The 19,636-nt window shown below is 36.0% G+C and overlaps 3 protein-coding genes, 2 long non-coding RNA genes and 1 other non-coding gene across 12 annotated transcripts; 2 read left to right on the top strand and 4 right to left on the bottom strand.

Moving 5' to 3' along the window:
• Positions 1-1,536: 1,536 nt before the first annotated feature.
• LOC111787618 (uncharacterized) lies at positions 1,537-5,865 on the top strand. Of its 4 annotated transcripts, XR_015416549.1 has the most exons (10): positions 1,537-1,674; positions 1,770-2,251; positions 3,004-3,067; positions 3,151-3,322; positions 4,033-4,122; positions 4,224-4,323; positions 4,466-4,554; positions 4,647-4,720; positions 5,193-5,232; positions 5,674-5,865. It is a non-coding gene; the product is annotated as an uncharacterized LOC111787618 (long non-coding RNA). The 4 variants fall into 4 exon arrangements; XR_015416571.1 differs by having other exon boundaries at positions 1,770-3,067; positions 5,663-5,865; XR_015416577.1 differs by lacking the exons at positions 5,193-5,232; positions 5,674-5,865 and adding an exon at positions 5,094-5,183 and having other exon boundaries at positions 1,770-3,067.
• LOC111787617 (uncharacterized) lies at positions 5,514-9,135 on the bottom strand. Its single transcript, XR_015416588.1, has 3 exons — positions 8,805-9,135; positions 6,682-8,660; positions 5,514-5,763 (listed from the first exon to the last, which is right to left on the bottom strand). It is a non-coding gene; the product is annotated as an uncharacterized LOC111787617 (long non-coding RNA).
• Positions 9,136-9,233: 98 nt separating this feature from the next.
• Positions 9,234-13,247, bottom strand: LOC111787790 (protein PHOX1-like). 2 transcript variants are annotated; one of them, XM_087121010.1, is made up of 5 exons: positions 12,194-13,247; positions 12,077-12,094; positions 10,684-12,022; positions 10,346-10,598; positions 9,234-9,489 (listed from the first exon to the last, which is right to left on the bottom strand). In XM_087121010.1, the coding sequence occupies exons 1-4, from the start codon at positions 12,830-12,832 to the stop codon at positions 10,444-10,446; spliced, it is 2,151 nt and encodes a 716-aa protein (XP_086977136.1). In that variant the 5' UTR covers positions 12,833-13,247; the 3' UTR covers positions 9,234-9,489; positions 10,346-10,443. The 2 variants fall into 2 exon arrangements, with proteins under 2 accessions (XP_086977136.1, XP_086977135.1); XM_087121009.1 differs by lacking the exon at positions 12,077-12,094 and having other exon boundaries at positions 10,684-12,004; positions 12,149-13,247.
• Positions 13,248-13,838: 591 nt separating this feature from the next.
• On the bottom strand, positions 13,839-13,910 carry TRNAG-UCC (transfer RNA glycine (anticodon UCC)). Its single transcript has one exon. It is a non-coding gene; the product is annotated as a tRNA-Gly (tRNA).
• Positions 13,911-14,440: 530 nt separating this feature from the next.
• Positions 14,441-16,411, top strand: LOC111787655 (V-type proton ATPase subunit c''2). The gene is made up of 4 exons (XM_023667673.2): positions 14,441-14,664; positions 14,807-14,884; positions 15,380-15,550; positions 15,834-16,411. Exons 1-4 carry the CDS (start codon positions 14,537-14,539, stop codon positions 16,003-16,005), a joined length of 549 nt encoding a protein of 182 aa, XP_023523441.1. The 5' UTR covers positions 14,441-14,536; the 3' UTR covers positions 16,006-16,411.
• Positions 16,412-16,953: 542 nt separating this feature from the next.
• Positions 16,954-19,513, bottom strand: LOC111788292 (DNA-directed RNA polymerase subunit beta). 3 transcript variants are annotated; one of them, XM_087121124.1, is made up of 7 exons: positions 19,234-19,513; positions 18,032-18,074; positions 17,854-17,946; positions 17,695-17,757; positions 17,512-17,607; positions 17,283-17,384; positions 16,954-17,204 (listed from the first exon to the last, which is right to left on the bottom strand). In XM_087121124.1, the coding sequence occupies exons 1-7, from the start codon at positions 19,386-19,388 to the stop codon at positions 17,139-17,141; spliced, it is 618 nt and encodes a 205-aa protein (XP_086977250.1). In that variant the 5' UTR covers positions 19,389-19,513; the 3' UTR covers positions 16,954-17,138. The 3 variants fall into 3 exon arrangements, with proteins under 3 accessions (XP_086977250.1, XP_023524385.1, XP_086977249.1); XM_023668617.2 differs by having other exon boundaries at positions 16,954-17,206; positions 17,307-17,384; positions 19,234-19,442; XM_087121123.1 differs by having other exon boundaries at positions 16,954-17,206; positions 17,307-17,384; positions 18,012-18,074; positions 19,234-19,312.
• Between the last annotated feature and the right edge of the window lie 123 nt (positions 19,514-19,636).

Genomic DNA, 19,636 nt, shown 5'->3' with positions numbered 1-19,636 from the left:
CTTTAGGCTTTCTCTTTCGGGCTTCCCCTCAAGGCTTTAAAACGAGCGGTGGATCTGGGCCGTTATAGATCAACAATATAAATTATTTAAAATTACAATTAAAATTATTAAACTAAATAAACATAATCATCTAAATTAAAATTACTAATCTTATTTTAATCTCAACAATTAACTAAACATTTTAACTTTAGTTTCAATGGATACAGCCAACACAACTCCCAATTCAGCAAAAGCCATGAGCTTTTTTATTGAGATTATACAAATTCAATGCATCCATTACAAAATAAATAAAAAAGAACTTATTATTTATTTATTTATTTATTTATTTTGTGCTTTTAAATGACCTTTTGTTACTGAATGAATGTATGTGGTGGTCACTTCCATTGGGATCTCTGCCACAGCCACCCGCCATAGAATCCAACAATGAATTTCAATGCCTCTACCAATCACAGCTCGACGCGTGTCACACCTTTTTGTTTTTCTCTCTTTTTTGTTTTCTTGTAGCGCACGTGACCAACACCACCTGCCGACCATCTCCTTAACTAACAAACATATTTCTTTACTTATTAGGCTGAGCTTTAAAATATTAGGGAAAATGAGTTGGAAGCTATTCAAACTTTCGTAGTCCTTCGTGTAATCTCGATCCATAGTTTAAACGAGTATTTTAGCTGACATGGTCGAGTTTTTAAGTATCGGTTGGTAGATGATCTGTAACGACCCAGTTCCACCGCTAGCAGATATTGTCCTATTTCGGCTTTCCCTTCCGGGCTTCTCCTCAAGGCTTTAAAACGCATCTGCTAGGGGAAGGTTTCCACACACCATATAAATCGTGGTTTATTCTCTTCTCCAACCAATGTGAGACATCACATGATCTTTTTCAAGGTGATACACGGGAAATTAACTCACAAATTTATCCTCGTTGTATTCACGGGTAAAAATATCAAAATTTCCCTCACGTTTAATGCATCTACTCAATATAAGCAACTCTATATTGACGTATATATTTACCGTTAAACTTATATTGGCAAATTTTATTGTAGAGCTTGATATGTTTGGAAGTGATTTTGATACGAGTCACTTTTGTAATTTTAATTCGATTTTTTAAAAATATAAGTCGGTAAACGATTTTTGTTAAGGTGATGGACGTGAATCATCTCTCATAATCTCTGATATTTACCCTCGTTGTATTTGAGGGTTAAAAATACCAAAATTGCCCTCAATAAAAATCAATTATTTTTTTCTTAAAAAAAAAAGAGAAAAAAAGAAGTCAATATTTAATATAATTAAGCATAGAAAATAGCAATACTTGATAATTTAATTTTTAAATCTAAAATGAAAAATATACAATTTGTGGTTGGATGCTAAAATTAAATGAAAAGAAAATAGTGATTTTACGATTATACCCTTATATAATTCCGATCCCCGGTCGAAATACGGTTATGGTTCGGCCCAGATAAATCACGAAAGTAGATAATGGGCCGGCTCAACTATAAATAGATGGTCCTGCGACATTCTGCAGTTTCCCGGGCTTTGGAATCGGAGGCGGGAGACCTCTCGTAAACCATAACATCGAAGAGGAGCAGCGAAGACGAAGGAAAGAGGTTACCGCTTGAATACTCTTCTCCATTTGAATTCTCAAGTTCATTCTCCAGTCTCGAGTTCTCTGCTTTCATGGTGAATGTCTTCCTTTCTTTTTCTCACGAACGCAGTATTGCATTTCTTAGTATTCTCACTGTACGCACATTTGTTCTTGTTTTACTATTTCGTAGGAGTCACAGCAGGAGCAAACACCGTCGGAATCCATAGAAGATTCTTTGAAGCTCTTGAAGGACGAGCAGCGTCTTGCTGGCCTTTTCTTAGTCTCTAAAATTTGCGAGGTGGACGATCGTGCCTCGCTTACTAGTTTACTATGCTGTTGGAGAGAAGTTTCTTGATCGGCTTCTCAGGACTGGTATGTTCCTTAACACTTTGGTATCCGCGGTAAACTTGCACATATATGTTCTCAAAATAGCGTTTAAAACTTCTAGGCATTTGTAAGGAATTATTAGTTGACCTGGAGAGGAGAATTGCGATGTGTATTTGTAGCTGTATGTTAGGATTTTGGCTTGGCTGCGTTTTTTCATGTTCCTGAGATTTCTGGAGATCGTCTCGGAGATTCTGCTGATACTAGAGGCCTAATCCAGCCAATGCGTCGGCTATCCGTATACTTTCTCTTGGTTGCATTTCTACACCAGTCAGTTGATTATTGACGGTAACTAGAACGATCACTTATCCTCCTTATTCCTTTGACTATTGATGTTCTGTTGAGATAATGTATTAGATTGATCACAAGGCACGACATCAGATTTGCAATATAATTATTTACTTCATTGTCCTGAATTAACCACGAATTCACTTCTGCTCTGTGGATTTAGGTTCTTACCATTAGGAAATAATCGATTTAATCGTGGACAAGATTTTCCAGAGAGAGATATACATAATGCTTTCTTTTCTGGTCTGAGCTCCTTAATCGATGTTTCTCTTATTGTTTATGCAAGGTCAGGATCTTCCGTTTTGGAGGAGCGTTTTGAATTTTTATATCTTGTATCAACTGCTTCCGTTGTTGGAGTCTCCATTCTATATAAATCTGGATTCTGAAATTAATGGTGCTAACAGTAAAGATTACGTGCGTAGTTTCTTGTCTAATGCATCAATTGTAGGTTGATTTATCCAGTTGGACATTCGTTTTGGTTTTAATTATCTTTCACTAATTGCAGAATTTTCTGCCATGTTAGTTCTTGGTTTTTTCATAATTACAGATTGTTATTGTTTGGCTGATGTGTTATATGTTTCAGACATCACGTTAAAATGTCTTTCGTGTCTAGTGCCCTCCAATGTTTGGTCCAAACATATGCGTGATGGAATTTCAGCTATCCTTCAGCTATCCTTCAGCTATCCTTCAGCTATCCTTCACGCATTTTCTTCAGACTCTTAGTTTGGCTGTGTCTATGGTGTCTATTCTAGGAGAAGTTTGGCTGATAGGCGAAATTGAATTACCTGATGTTCGAGATCCTATTCCATCCGACAGGTATTCAGTGATTGCTATCAGTAATGATGCTTTATTAACTTCTCATGTATATTCTCAGATGTCTAATACTTGTCTTAGAGCAGTCAAGAGCTGAGATCGGTATGGTGCTGAATGAACTGGCCCATATGAAATATGATGCTTGAAAGAATTTCTCCTTGAAGGAGAGTGTTATCTTAAAGCAGCGGAATGTGGCTACTGCCTTCTTTTTGGTGGAAAAGATAATTAAGTTGATATCAAATGTTGGTGAAGATCAAGGTGCATAACTAATTTGATGTCAACTATTTTGTCGGTTGAATTTCATTTATTTACATGAACTCTATGTTTGCTTGTAGGTTTATTGCCATTTGATTTAGCTAACTTGATGGAATCACTTGGATAATTAATTAATTATGCTGATAAACAAATTAAGGAAATTGATGACTTAACCCAACCAACCATATAAGTGGGCTGTTTTGTTGTATATTTGGTTAAAATTTTACAGCTTTCAATTTTAGATTATTTTTTAGTGAAGCTAGGTTTTGTACAAGTTGGATATTAAGCAATCTTCGAAGTAGTTTTCTCTGGAAAGCGAAGAACGATAATCAGCTACCAAAGACGATCGAAATATATCAAATATGAATTTTCTCCATTCGGTTAGTTTAATGTCTGTGAGGTGTGTTAATCCTGCTCCTTCATGCCCATATAGTGGTTGACAGTCTAGAGTACTCTCATTTCTGGTCCGGTAGATCGTTTATTGATAGGTCTCTCCAAACTGACTAGACTTCTATCTTCACTTAGATTACCTATAACAGCTCAAGCTCACTGTTAGCAGATATTGTTCTTTTTGAGATTTTCCTTAAGGTTTTTAAAACATGTTTGCTAGGGAGAGTCTTCCACATCCTTATGAAAAATGCTTCGTTCCCCTCTCCAACTGATGTGTGATCTCACATTACCTCAAGTTAACATTATTTTCTCTTTTATTCCAGCTATCTTGCGCAAACCCCCGATGCATGGACAGAAAAAGTGAAGCAACTCTTAGACTATATGCTCTCTGTAGAAGGTGAAGATGAACAGAGGTTTGTCAGCTTTCAGTTACTGACAGTCTGTTGTTTATCACACATTTCTGAAATACCTGAGGTTTTGTTTCTCTGTTTCTCAATTTATTTCCAAACGACAGCCCCTTCAACTCTGTTTGCTTCTTGCTTCCCATGCTATGTCGAATAACAATGAATGTTGAAGGATGTAAAACTTATGTTTCTTCTGGAGGTCTTGCAGCTGTAAGTAATTGCAAACTCGAATTCATTTATACAAATGACCTTCTGTACTCTTCTTCGACATACACTGAAACATTCTACATTTTTAGTACTTTTGCCCCATGCTGATGTTCTTAATCATTGAGCATTTGGGTCTTGTCTGCAGGTTGTGAATTGGAAATGCCTTATAAATTGATTCACAAGCATGTGGAGGCTTGATTGACGACAATGGATCCATCGTCTTGGCTTCTGAAGGTATTCATATATAAAATACCAAATTCTGTTTAATATTGATTCATCACTGCCCTATCAATTACGTAATAAGATACTCGTGTATTCTTTTCTAGAAGGAACTAGCTGAGCATCTATGTGGGGAATCATCTTTTGTTAGCCTTTTGGCAGCAGTTGCCAAATTCGACTGGTATCTTTCTTTGATTATTGCCTTCACCTGCATGTTGGATTAGTACCTTTAATTGATGCCTCCATGTTTAAAGATACTACGTTATGTTGCCTGCTTTATTAGGGTCATTTCTTATACAAGATCGTAGATCCTACTAGATTATAAAAAATATATATATAATAATAAAAAAAGTTACCAATTGGTTAGAATTTTTTATAGAATGGCATTTGAAATTGAACATCTGAGCTATAATCCTTTCAATTATTATAATGTACTGCCGACTGCTTATCTTTGGTGTGGAGATAATATCCTTATGAAATTGTTTTGCAAATATTTCTCATCTAAGTTTTTGAAAAAGTCTTGCCTTAATTTAAACTGTTCATCATGGTTGTAGAGGATGCCAATGACCCATCTGTTGTCAGCATATGTGCCTTAATATTTGATAGAACTCTCTTCTAATCTGTCCTAATTGTGCTGATAATCTTTCCGTCAGTTATGCCGACTCTTGTCAAGAATCTTCACCGTCCCAACAGGTACGATTAAAATTACAATGTTCTCCTGCATGTGCTGAGAAGTTTTAAAACTTTCAAATTTTAATTGGTTCATGAATTTTAAAAAATAGGTTTTGAAATTTTAAAAATATCTCTCTTTTAACTTTTAAGATTATTTTTAATCATCTGAATAAAATTAAAAGTTCACAATTTTATTCCATACAAAATTTAATGGATTTGCTCATTTTATGAAATTATCAAATATTTTAGGGTAGGGACTTAATAGACATGAAATCAAAAGCTTAAAATTCAATGATTTAAAATTCAATGCTTAAAATTCAATGATTTATTAGGTAGGAAAGTAATAAAAATTATTAAAATTTGTTATTTATTTGCCTTTTTCTTATAATTTAGTTAAGAGCTTCACATTTTCCTTTTAAAATACTTATTGGTCAATCCACTCTTCTAAAAGTTAAATTTCAGCATCTTCTCGATGGAGCAGTAGATTCCCGGCGTGTTCGAAAGGTCATTGGTAATGAATACTCCCTCCATGGAAAAACCTGTTGTTGCTTCCTATAGTTCATCCAAGAAATTAGGCCTTTAACTTATTTGTTGAAATTAAAAGTTTACATATAATTAAGTACGAATCAAAAGAAATGTTAGAGATGTGAGATTTCAAGTAGTATGTAAAAGAAAGAATTGTGGTTTTTTAAAAAAATTAAAAATTCACTGGTAAACGAACCCTGTTTTTTTAGAATATTACTACAATTTCAAAAGTATTTTTCAAAATTAAGAAACTAAAACTATGTCAATTATCAAATGCAGCTTTATTTTTACAAGAAAAAGAAAGAAAAACTGTTCTATTTAGGTTTGTTTGAAACTTGCAAACATTACTTAGTCTATTTTTGTTTTCACCATTTGAGGAACATTATGGTTTGGAAAAAAAGTTATTTGATAAATCTTCATAAATATTATTCACGGGCAGAGGCTTTTATCAAATAATAAAAGATTAAATTTTAATTTTCTTCAAATTATCAGGGCAAATTTGGAATTGATCCTTTTTCGTTTTATAACTTTCAATCTTTATGATATTTTTATATTTATAAATTTTAGCATCCTCTTTAACAAAGATTTCTAATAGTTGGCAAATATACAAATGTAATGATACAAATGAAGAGCAAATTTATCAATGGAAGCTAGGGGATTAATAAAGATGAGCAATTGTACATTACAAAAATGTACGAAGATTTAAGATTTAGCAATTAAGATCCAGTACTCCAAAATTCACTGGCACATTTTTTTTTTCTAAAAGAAAATTTTGGAACATAAAACGAAAAGCTTTTGAAAATTACAAGTAAAGAGCGCAAAAAATATTTTAAAATAAATTATATTAACATTTGTACAGAACCTTGAGCTAAGAATGGTAATTAGTGTATAAATTGAATCTGAATCTGATCTTATATTATTATGGATACGTTATGAAAAACAAACCTTACATGACGAATGATGGGCAATCCCACCTTTGCTTGAGCATCATCGAACTAGGTTTAGGAATCATGCAACGTCCTTCACTGAACAACATTTCACATCCTCGTACCTTATTCAGCAACTACAAGAAAATAGTACATTTTCGACAAAGTAAAACAAAAAAAAGTAAATGAATTGAAATATAAATCAAGAAAAAGTAAAACATCTGACATTCTATTCTCTAAGTTTTTGAAGGAGTGTCAATTATAATAATTTTTACTTGAAATCAATTTCTTTTAGTAAAAACATAAAAATAAAATAAAAAGAATCTGGGTATGCAGTCTAATATGTTTACGCCACAATTATATATTTTCTAACAACTCTAAACTAAAACTTTAAGCCTTTGGAAAGTAATTTTTTAAAACATATATGGTAATTGAGTTGCTGTTCGTACCTCCCTTGCGCCGCCCATTTAGTTGATCCCCCAAACCGAATTCTATTTAATGGTCGAGGTCGTTGTAATAAAAAATTGGCTATGAGAGACCTTGCCAAACGAGTGGCAAATTTTCACCCATGTGAATACCTCATATAACTCTTAAAACCTTAATATTTTATTTTTATTAAAAATAAAATTTTAAATAAATAATTTGAACCAACCTAACTATGGATTGAGTTACATTAGTTAGTTTAGTTGAAAAAAAACTTACCACCTAAGCAATTGAGTTATCTAAAAATTTCTCAACCAACCTTATCTAATCTAAACCCTTGATGCCCTTAGTCTTAGTTCTTTTCAAATATTCATGCAAAATAGGAAACTTGGTGGACAAAGTTACAAAATCAACATCTTGTTTTTAATATGCATGAATTAAACTCTCTCAGTGTGTCTTCAAAAATACCAAAAAGGAGATTTGAGACAAAAAAAAAAAAAAAACAAGAACAGAAATTAGATGAGATGCAAGAGAAAACTAGAGAGAATGGGGCATTTTGAGACATTATACTAAATAATTGCATGTTTAGCTTTCAGCCAAACACTGATGCAGTAATTCAAAGACATGAACAACATTTCATTTATGCATGAATACAAAATATGAGTGATCAAGAATATATTATAAAGATTAAATTCACCTTAACTTATTAATTGAATTTATTACATTTTAACATAATGTCAAAAGAAAACATGCTTCATATCTTATGTCAACTTACTATGCTTATGCGACTACGCGACAAAATTTCACCGACGACTGTAATACGATATGCATAATGTCAACAAAAGATGCTGCGTCCCAACCGTCAATACAATGCTTACAGGCAGCGAGCTAATTGCATGTTAATTGAACGTAAAGCAGACAGAGAGAAATACAAGCATCGAGGCTCCAGTGCCGCAACTAATTTACCAGAACAAAATTCATGCGAACGAAACGCTACTTATTCAATACGATAACAAAAACACATTATCATAAAACAAATACGACGACGGAGCCGAACAATTCAGCATAATCAATAGATGTATTCAGGCTACTGCGCCTTTTTACTAATTTACCAGCACAAAACGCTACTTATTCAATACGATAACAAAAACACATAACATAAAACAAATACGACGACGGAGCCGAACAATTCAGCATAATCAATAGATGTGTTCAGGCTACTGCGCCTCAACTAATTTACCAGCACAAAACGCTACTTACTCAATCCGATAACTAAAATATGTTATCCGTAAAACAAATACGACGGAGCCGAACAATTCAACATTCTCAACAACGCAAGTTCTAGTACTACAGGATAATTGATTTGAACGCCAGTACGAATCAAGAAGACGAAAACAGAGGCCGTAAATAGCAAGGAAAAAAAGATTAAGCCAAACGCAAACCTGTTTTCAATGCCGAAAAGTCCGTCACCGTAGAGGAACCTCAACATTGTAGACGATTACAATGCCTGGAGATAAGCAATGCCAGTTGTAATCCATCACTCGTATAATTTCTACCTCAAAAGTAAAGCAAAACCTACCGATTCAAGCACAAGAAACCAAAAGTAGAGAAGAAGAAGCATTAGACGTAAAACACAACAAATTTTTCGATATTCCGAAAACGAAACCCTAAATGTAAAATCACATTGAGTCGGTAGTTACAGAGATCAAGAAGCGCTACCAGCAATGTACACGAAGAAGAAGAAGAAGAATGTAAGTCACTAAGGCATTTCTCAGCCGTCGTCGATGAAGATACATTGAGGAGGATGATCCGAGAAAGTCATTTTGATCCAAAATCCGAGAGAGAGAGAGAGAACAGACGGAAAAAGAAATCCGAGAGAGAGAGAGAGAGAGAGAACAGAGGAAGAAAGTCGATGGCTGATTCTATTTATAGCGTATAAAAACCAGCGAAGTGCTGTTTGGCTTCCCGCCAACGACTATGACACGTGTTTGATTCTGCTATTTTTGACAAATACTGAGTGTGGGGCCCACTAAATTAAAATTTTTCTTTCGAGAAAATGAATGCTTAAATTTTAAAAGAAACTTACATTTTTTTTAAAAGAAAATATTAAGGATTTTTATTCCAATATATTTTTTTAAGGCAAAATATAAAATTTAAAGATATTTTATTTTTATTAATTTGGCCAAAATATCAATATTAAAAACACATAATTTGGTGTTAGCTTTATAATTCATTCCAAAACAAAACAGTTTTTCAAATTTCACAAACTGATTCTGTCGTTAAAGAATGAATTAATTATAGAATTTCCTCCTCCGCGCCCTAAATAATCCTTGTTGGTGGATCGCCAATCTTGTCTTGAATGAAGGAATATTACTACGAACAACCAAACCACGATTTGAAACATCTGCAACCACACAAAGAACACAACATCACTAACTTGTATCAATAATAAATATGTTTTACACATTTAGCAGATAAAGATGTGAAACATGTAACATGCATGATAAGTTTATTGCAAGAAATTGTATCGAAAATTTCGAATCCGAGACTGAGAACCCGACATGTATACTGGAAGTTGCAAGGATCGTGTTTTGGAGAAGCCAAGAGATCGTCTCCAAGATCGGATATAAATCAACTAGATTACAAGAGCTTTGCCCTGACGGAGGCCAAGAATGGAAGTTGCTGCTATGTTTTTTAAAACGCTTCCACGCCCATATAAGGAATGGGGAGGGACAGCATCCTTGTTGGCACACTACCCGGTGTCCGACTCTAATACCATTTGTAACAGCCCAAACCCACCGCTACAGATATTTGTCCTTTTTGGGCTTCCATTAAGGTTTTTAAAAAGCATCTGTTAGGGAAATGTTGGGGCCCAGCGTCTGGTGTCTGGCTCTAATACCATTTGTAATAGCCCTGAGCCTACCACTACCGGATATTGTCCTTTTTAGGCTTCCCTTGGGTTCTCTCAAGGTTTTTAAAACCCATCTCCAACCAAAATTTTTAAAATGTTCTGCTAGAGAGAGTTTTCCACACCCTTATAAGGAATGCTTTGTTCCCCTTTCCAACCGACAACCGACTGACAACCGACGTGAAATCTCACACATGGATTATTGTTAAACATCTATCAAATCAAAATAGATATTCTAAGTATACTTTGCTAAAAGCGAGGTGAACATATCAGGATAACTTAAGAGTTGCAAAGAAATGGAACATGGAAAGCTTGTAAATGAGATAATCAAGAACAGTAGAGGCTCTTTTACCTTCTGTCCATGGGAAGGAAAACACCAGAAAATTGAAGCAATCAAAGCTGAAATATTACTTGAATGCCTCAAAACATCTCCCATCAACAACAAAACACTCAAAAATGCTCCAAAGTGAAGTGAAGTTCCGAAACCCGACGTCGAAACAAAGGCTCGAGGCGAAAAGATGGAACACCAAACTGCCATCTTTTAGCATCATACATTTCATTCCATGCCTGTACGATCTCGTCGATTTTGAAACCGAAACCGAAACCTGCAAGCTCAAAACAATAAGATGCTCTATTAATAACACAAAAGGATTATGAACAAAGACTAAAGGAGATGTCCATGTCCTTTACCTTCCTGTGCAGTTTCATTGGAACAATGATTCTTTATCATAACTGCAATATCAGTTTGGGAAGCACCGGCGAGGTCGAACTTATCGACCGACACCTCCAAGCATTCCTCCCAGGTTGGTAGCTCAAGTTTATATTCCACAACAGAGCGCTCATACAGGATGGTGCCCCATAAAAGATATATCTGTGATCTCATGTTTGAAGCCAATTCTGCAGCTTCATCAGCAGGTATCTCACTATACAGTCTTTCCAATCCCATCTTTCCCAACTCAGATTTGTATTTTTCACTTTTGGAGAGTCCATTCAGGCGCTGCTCCTCCATTTCTTCCCACATCATCATGCCCTTCTCCATGCTGTCTTCTGCCTTGTTATAAAGCTGCAAGACCTCCGAGGAAAAGCTCGACTCTAAATCGATTTTGCTTCTGCTCGCCATTGCATAATACCAGCAAAGCTTAGCTTGCTCAAACTGCTGCTGCCCAAGTGCAAGGAAGCTTTCATAGAAGTCAGGCTTTACATTTAGAGCTTCTTCGTATCGAATTTCGGCCTTCTTGTATTCTTTTTCTGCCCACTCATATGCATCCTTAATCCTAAGAAGTAAAACTTCTCTTGAACCGTCTTCTGGGAAGAACAGCTGCTTCCTTGCTCTGGACATGTGAATATTCCCCCAGTTGAACAATGCCAGAGCTGCCATTTCTTGAAACTTGTCAGCTGCAATGTCGAAAAGTTCTTGAGCATTCTCGCCGGTTACGGTGTCCTCCATTGCTTCTGAATACAGTTTCATTCCAAGCTCATGAAGATCCAAGTAAGAATCAGAATCAACTCCGACTTGGTTCTTGAACAATCGTGCAAACTGGATTATCCAGTCCTCGACCGTAGTTGTTCTTTTATCAAGCTCTGGGAGCGCCTCCTGGTTTTCGGTTTCCTTGTAGCTTGGTTCCTGATCAGGGCTGACCTCTGTGATGTACAGTCTAAGAGAACCCTGTAAGTGACTAGATGCTTCAACTGCCCTTAACTCTTTGGTCGTAGTGATTGTAATCAAATCGCCCTCTTGATCTCTGTACTTCACAAGAACACCCCTTAAGCTGTGAAATCTGTCTCGAACTATCTTGCTCACCAATTTAATGCTGCAATTTGTAGGTAATTCCGCCCATCTTATGTCTTCTCCAAATACTAGCTTCACCGTCTTCGAGACTGGCTTTTCCTTGGCCGGTTCGACGAACAATTTATCTTCCTCAACCGTTGTAACTTCCTTATCTTCAACCTGATCAACCTGAGGCACCTGATTAACCTGATCAACCTGAGGCACCTGATTAACCTGAGGCACCTGAGTCACCTGATACACCTGATGCACCTGAGGCACCTGAGTCACCTGATACACCTGATGCACCTGATGCACCTGAGGCACCTGAGGCACCTGAGTCACCTGATGCACCTGATTAACCTGAGGCACCTGATGCACCTGATTAACCTGAGGCACCTGATTAACCTGAGGCACCTGAGTCACCTGATGCACCTGATCAACCTTCTCCTCGACTTTCTTATTCTTCTTCTTCCTTAGTTTCTCCTTGACAATCTTACGAAAACGTGCTGCAGGAGGCAGCTTTAGAGTTGTTAAACCGAGTTCTTTCTCGTCGATATTGACACCCTTTTCTCTCATTGTGTTCTTGACACTATCCAAAATCTCCAACGCAGAGAGATTATTAGTCTCCAAGCTCAAAACAGTACTCAGGTCTTTCAATGCCAAATCGAACCAATTCAATGCCTCGTAACATCTCGCTCTCTTCAGCAGCGCCTTGGTGTACCTCGGATGAGCCTCCAACGCCAAATTGCACTCGTTAATTGCCTGTGGATACCCGCCCATACCTAATTGCATATAACAGGAAGCCATGTTGCTATGGAGATGAGCGACATCAATGTGATTCCTCGGTAGAAGCTTTAAAGCTTTCTCGTATTTCAACAAGGCGCCTTCGTGATCTCGCTTCTGGAATAGCCGCTTGCCTTCCTCCTTGAGTTCTTGGGACATGTTAATGAAGATGGCCGTATCTTCATCAAACGCTTTCGAGTTCCGATCGGAAGGCCGGGGAGGCTTAGAATTAGCATTTCCAGGCTTATCCCCGACATTTTCCTTCTTCTTTCCCGTTGGCTTCCCCATTGAAATCACTCACAAATCAAAACCGTTCTCCTCCTCCTTTCTTTCTCTGTTTCTTAACGTTGAAATTTCAAATTCGCGTAATACAAAATATAAATCAAGAGATTATAAACCACAGAAAGCCAGAAAACAAGAATTAACGCTCAAGTAAAAAAAAATGGAAATCTGAACACGTTTCAAAACGTCATTTACGAGATCCGCAAGAAATGAAAGGAAGATCCTCGAGTGTTCTATCTGGCTTCCTCTTCAATGGCTCCAGACCTGAAAATTCCAGATTCAAAATCGAAACAAATTGGAATCGAAGCGTGAAGAAACAATAAGTCCAATCGGAATCACATTTTGAGATGAGAATTTCAGGAACAGGAGGAGGAGGAGGAGGAGGAAGCCAGATGAAAATGGAGAAGAAAGGAGGAATGAGAAATGGGTATCTTTCTAGGGCTTCGAAAACGGGGAAAGATGGTCATTCATAGGCTCTCCGTCAATGCCAATTACCGCGCGTTTCGGAACTTTCCTTCTTTGTATAGACAAAATCACATTAACGCGCCAAAAACACGCGCGAACATATAGCCGTTGACCGTTCCAAACAACTTGGGAACTTCAAATATAAATTAATTAAAATGTAAAATGTGTAAAAAATTATTTTTTAAAAATTGGGTTAAATAACATTTCTTTATTTCTAAAAATTTATAACATACTAATTTTATATTTTCAAATTTGTAGTATTTTAATTTATACTATAAAAATTACATTAGCTACAAACAAATTTGGTCCCCAATTAAATTGGTGATCTACATCATAAATTTTTATTTTTTTAAGTTCAAAAAAGTAACATTAAATTATAAATTTAGTATAGTGTTTATTTAAAATATCTTTAAACTAAAAAAATATTTAATTATTTTTTAATAAAATAAGTATTTTATTTACTTAAAATTATATTCAATTGAGCAAGTATTAAAAAAAAGCATGATTTAAAAAGTTGGGGTAAATTTGAAAAAAAATATAAGAATTATGCGTTTGCCGGGAGTCGAACCCGGGTCTATTGCTTGGAAGGCAATTATCCTAACCGTTGGACTACAAACGCTTGATGGTAAGGTGGAGCATTTATTTAATATAAAATCGATCTTTAATTTTATAGATTGGCGATGGCCATTTTAGTATTTTTGCCATTTGTTTATTATTTATACGAAAATGACCATTAAAAGAGTAATATTACTCATATATTAGAAGCTAATTTCTCGTTGTAATTCTCTTTTAAAACTACTATTTTATTTTTATTAAGTAAATTTTAAAACTTTCTTTAAATATAAATTTCTTATTAGAAATTAACCATTTAAATAAAATAAACATTTATTTATATAGTTGAATTTGGCAATTTATTTTTGAAGTATTTATATTAAATATAATCCTTAATATTTTATAAAAGTTATTTTAATAAAAAAAATGTTAGAATATTAGAGGAAAATAGTTACTTTTAAAATGTTTATGCAAGCCCAAAATAAAGTAGTTAATTAATTAATTAATTAAATTTATATATATATATATATATATATATATATATAATTTAATCTTAAAAAATAAAAATGAACCCGAATATAAACCCAACGAATCACGTCCAGCAGTGCTGGGGAATCATTCATCAAGAATAAAAAAGACAACGACGATTCAGAACAATTCCCTTCCCACATTCACCAGGAACAACGATCCACAATGTCCTACTCGAATATGGCGGGAGATCTACGCTCTTGGTCACACGCGCTCGTCAGAATCTCTCCCTACACCTTCTCCGCCGTCGGCATTGCCATAGCCATCGGCGTCTCCGTCCTCGGAGCTGCCTGGTATTCCATTTTATCCTTCTTCAAGCTCAGTTTTCGTTTTATTTTCCATGCTAGGGTTACTCTTTGTCGAGCTCTGATCGGAGCTCTATCTTTCATTGTTGCGGCGATTTCTTTCTCTAATTGCGGATTGCTGTTATCTCAGGGGGATCTACATAACCGGAAGCAGTTTGATCGGTGCTGCAATTAAAGCTCCGCGTATTACTTCGAAGAATCTAATTAGGTAAGAGGTCCTGTTTGGATTCTTCTGAACTCGATTTAACATTTCCTTGGATGTCTGTAGTCTGTCGAGTTAGAGTCTGCATTAATTTCTCAGTATTCCTCTTCAGTCTTCATAGAGTTGCTTTTTTTGGCTTGGTTGGGGAAGATCGAACTGTAATTACGGCGAGGTTTTCAATTCATTCGTGGTGACCGATTGATCAATTGTTGTTTAAGCTTAGTCATAGAAAGTATTAGGAGATTGTTCTGTCTAGGCTGTAGAATTTGGATATAATTCAGACCTCTTTTCCATTGTTGGGGATTTTATGATATATCATGTGGTTTATTCACGGTGTTTTGACGGCGATCAACAACTGATGAATGGCTACTTTTCTATCAGTGCAGTATAGTAAATTTCTTCAGCATCCATAGTATCAGTATTAACGTTTGGTTAACAAGAATCTGGTGATTACCTTGAAATCTGGACTGTCTTTATGAATGATTCTTTATTTTATTTCAGCGTAATTTTCTGTGAAGCCGTGGCCATATATGGTGTCATTGTGGCCATCATCCTACAGACAAAACTGGAGAGTGTTCCAGCATCTAAAATATATGCTCCTGAGTCCCTAAGAGCAGGATATTCAATTTTTGCCTCTGGAATTATTGTGGGCTTCGCCAACCTGGTTTGCGGGTTTGTACCTTCCTCCTAAATTTATTTATTTAAATTACAAATTTAGTTGTAAATATTCAGGTTCATAGTCTATTTGTTCTTCAACAACAACAAGTGTCTAACAGATCATGATTTTTAAAAAAGGTCTAGTAAATTCTTAAAATGTAAATTTTATGTTCAATAGGTTCTTGAATTTCCAATTTTTCATTTAACATCAGACACTTTTTAAGTTTATGACCTCTTTTGTAGAACGAAAAAAGTATGAACTGAAATTTTAATTGGAAGATATCTTTTGTTGGTATAGGTTATGCGTAGGGGTTATTGGAAGCAGTTGTGCATTGTCTGATGCCCAAAACTCATCCCTTTTTGTAAAGATTCTTGTGATCGAGATCTTTGGAAGCGCACTCGGGTTGTTTGGTGTAATTGTAGGAATAATCATGTCTGCTCAAGCTACATGGCCTGCAAAGGCAGTTTAGTTCTGGTAATTGGTTGGTTCTGAACTTGAGGATTTATGGTTCACTTTCTCGAGTGCTAAGCTATTTTTTTTATTCCCAATTGACTGTATATGTAAAAGCTTGGCTGTGATAAACCAGGTAAGAACTTCACAAGTGCTTGGTGTCATTTTTTTGGTCTCTAGGTTGCCATATGATATGATGGCATTGGCATTCTTGTATATCTAAGGCAGTGGAAATTTGAACTACTGGAATAATGTCGAATTTACTTGGTGAAGGCTCCACCAAATGAAGCTCTATTTCCTCTACATAAGAATGTCACTGTGCGTGATGGTGTATTTTTTGTTGCAAAATAACATTTTTGCTCCCGTCGTGATGGTAATACAACCCATTCATTTTTATAAGGTTAAATTTTAAGTTTAGTTTTTGACATTTCAAGTTTAGTGTGTATATTTGATTTTTGAACTTTAGAAGTGCCAAAAGTGCTCAATAGTTTATTCAGTTTTCAAATTTATGCCCAAAATTTCAATGGTGTCCAATAGATTCTCGACCTATTTGATACAATTCACAAACTTAATAAACACAAAACTGAAAATCTAAAGTTCAGAATTCCTTAGACATAGAATTAAATTTTATATAAACATTTCAATTGACGGGTTTGTTTTGTATTCAGTCATATTTGCTTGTGGGAGTGTTAAAAACTCGACCAACTCAACTTAACACAAGAACATCCTAACCACATGCACTCGAACATACACACAAAGGGAGAGAGAGACTGTCAAAGGTATAAGCTTAAAAGTCTCAACCAACACAAGAACAACCTAACCACATGCACTCGAACATACACACAAAGGTTGAAAGAGACTGTCAAAGGTATAAGCTTAAAAAACTTCGACCAACCGAACTTAGCACAAGAACATCCTAATCACATGCACTCGACGGAGGGAGAGAGACCGTCAAAGGTAGAAGCAGTAGAACGAAACCATGCAAATAATATATACAAATTCTAAGTTCTATGATCTTACAAGGGTTCAAATTATAATACAGACCTATGATATACATTTCAAATATACAAATTGAACAACATTATGCTAAGTTTACTAACCAGTCACCCAATTTGAGCAAAGCATCCTTTTCCTTAGTAGGCTAAGCCTCCACTAAATGCATCTCCATCGTTGAGCACACTTTCTGTAAGCCAATACCCATCCCACGAGCCGCCAACCCTCTGCCAATAATCATCCAAGTTTTAGAAATTATCAATCTAGTGATAACATTCTGTGCAGACTACTAACGATCACAACCAATTCAAAATGACATAGCTTAACCTGAACCATAGTGAATTGAAATATTTCTTCTTCCTTCGGGCGACAACCTCGTATCCATACCCGCTGCTTGAATCGATTCTGTTTCGGAGTTTGTAAATCCACAAGATATTATTTTACAGTACATAAATTTACTGGCAAAGAAAGTACTCAAAAGTTAGCTACTAGACATAGGAGTCAATCAAGCTCAATATGGAGGCTGTTTTACCTCCTCTACAATCAAACTGCTCAAGATCTTTCTCTCTTTATGGCCGAGCAATACACGATACGCCGAATGGTGGAATACCCGTCTGAATCTTTCAAACTGCACTGTCAAAAAATGCATCAAATCAAGAAAAGAATGAGCAGATACAGTATTGCTCATATAAATTGTTGAAGTTTCATACGATACCTGTCCCAAATCGAAGAAGGGACCGAAATAGGTCGACCTTTGAAGAGGATCGAACCCAGCAAACTGTCGTTTATTGAGAGATGTTTAGTTTATAGGCCACTGTGTCATTACACAAGCAATGAATATGAAGAAATGAAGATCCTTTACAATGCACACTACCTGGTACATGACCTCAATTCCATAATCTTGATGGGGTCGATCATTGTACCTCAGTGCATCTAGCTGGCGTTGAATAGCTTCCTCTGCAGTGAACTATATATAGGAAGTTTCAAGATAAAGATATTGACAGAGAAACAATTACAACATCTAGTACTAACTTGCATAGGTGAACAGTTACATGTAAACTTGGACCTAGAGGATTCTTCTTGTGTGCTTGATGCCTGCCAAAGAGAATAAAATATTCAGGGTGATCAAGAAACAGAAATTTGAAAACAATTTGAATATGTCTTTGGTGGAATCCCACCGGAGGAGAATGAAACGAGTTTGTAACATGAAATAGTATATTAAAAACTTGTTCACCAAACAGATATTTCAGTAATAGAATCTGTGAGATCCCACATCGGTTGGGGAGGAGAATGAAACATTTTTTACAAGAGTGTGGAAACCCTCCCTAGCACGTGTTTTAAAAACTTTGAGGGGAAGCTTGAAAGGGAAAAAGCCCAACTAGGACAATATCTGTTAGCGGGAAGCTTGGGCTTTACAATTGGTGTTAGAGCCAAAGACCGAGTGATGTGTCAACGAAGAGGCAGAACCCCTAAGGGGGGTGGACATGAGGTGCCAGCCAGGACGCTGGGCCCTGAATGGATGAATTGGGGGTCCCACATCGATTGGAGATGGGAACGAGTGCCAGCAAGGACACTGGGCTTCGAAAGGGTGTGGATTTTGAGATCCCACATTGGTTGGGAAGGTGAACGAAACATTTTTTATGAGAGTGTGGAAACCTCTCTCTAACCGATGCCTTTTAAAAACCTTGAGAGAAAGTTTGAAAAGGAAAGCTCAAAAAGGACAATATCTATTAATGGTGGGTTTGAACGGTTACAGATAGAGTAATCCCAAACCTACCAAAGTTGCACATAGTTTCATGAAACTGTTTGGCTGTGAGAATGAAAGGATAAAATAAAGCAGGAATATGAATTCCAAGTTCCACCACCGCCAAACTCATCGACTTATCATGCACAATCTAATGGATAAGGAATTTGATTCCTAAGCAAACATTTGTTCTTAGAAACTTCAACATCAGCGAACAATACAGAAATAAGGAATTTTCCACAATAGCCAAAAGAGAGCCTCATGGAAACCAAACATTCAATTTGTCGAACTCAACAATTTCAAGGTCATTAGAAACACAGTCGCGCCATATTTCTGGATAAAAACACGAAGTTAATTGAAAATCTTAAATACGTCGATTCATATGAACATGAACAAAATCATTTCCCATTCCTCTAGGAATCAAATCTATACTCGAATAATTCTACGCAAAAACTCGAAAACTAAAAACGAATCAGCGAAAATCGGAATTCTCGAAGTTTGTGTGCGTACCAATCGGCAGGAAGAAAATCAGGAACTTCTGCAGAAGCTCTGAAGCGAGAATTCATGGAAACGATCACATGTTTATTAACAGATCTCATGAATTTGCGCTTCGAAATCAAGGACATGGATGTAGGAGCCGCTGATAAGGACGAACAACATGACATCCTCTTTCGCCGGAGAAGATAGTTTCCCTTCCCTTCCCTTCCTTTCCTTCTTCTCCTTCGTCTCTGATGAAATCGATAGCTGATGATAGATTGGCGTTTGGGAGTTGAGGCGCCGATTTTGATTTGTTTTTTAATTAAATTAAAATATTAATCTTTTAATTTGGCCCAAATTATTATAATAAATATATAAAATTGCGGGATTGCGAAATGTTTTTGGCGTCTTGCGTATCTTATCCATTTTATTTTAT

This window comes from Cucurbita pepo, chromosome 2 (assembly GCF_057944985.1).
Source record: "Cucurbita pepo subsp. pepo isolate OVF chromosome 2, ASM5794498v1, whole genome shotgun sequence".
Lineage (NCBI taxonomy): Eukaryota > Viridiplantae > Streptophyta > Magnoliopsida > Cucurbitales > Cucurbitaceae > Cucurbita > Cucurbita pepo.
Note: the sequence above shows the minus strand (reverse complement) of the source record. Positions and strands in the feature narration are given on the sequence as shown.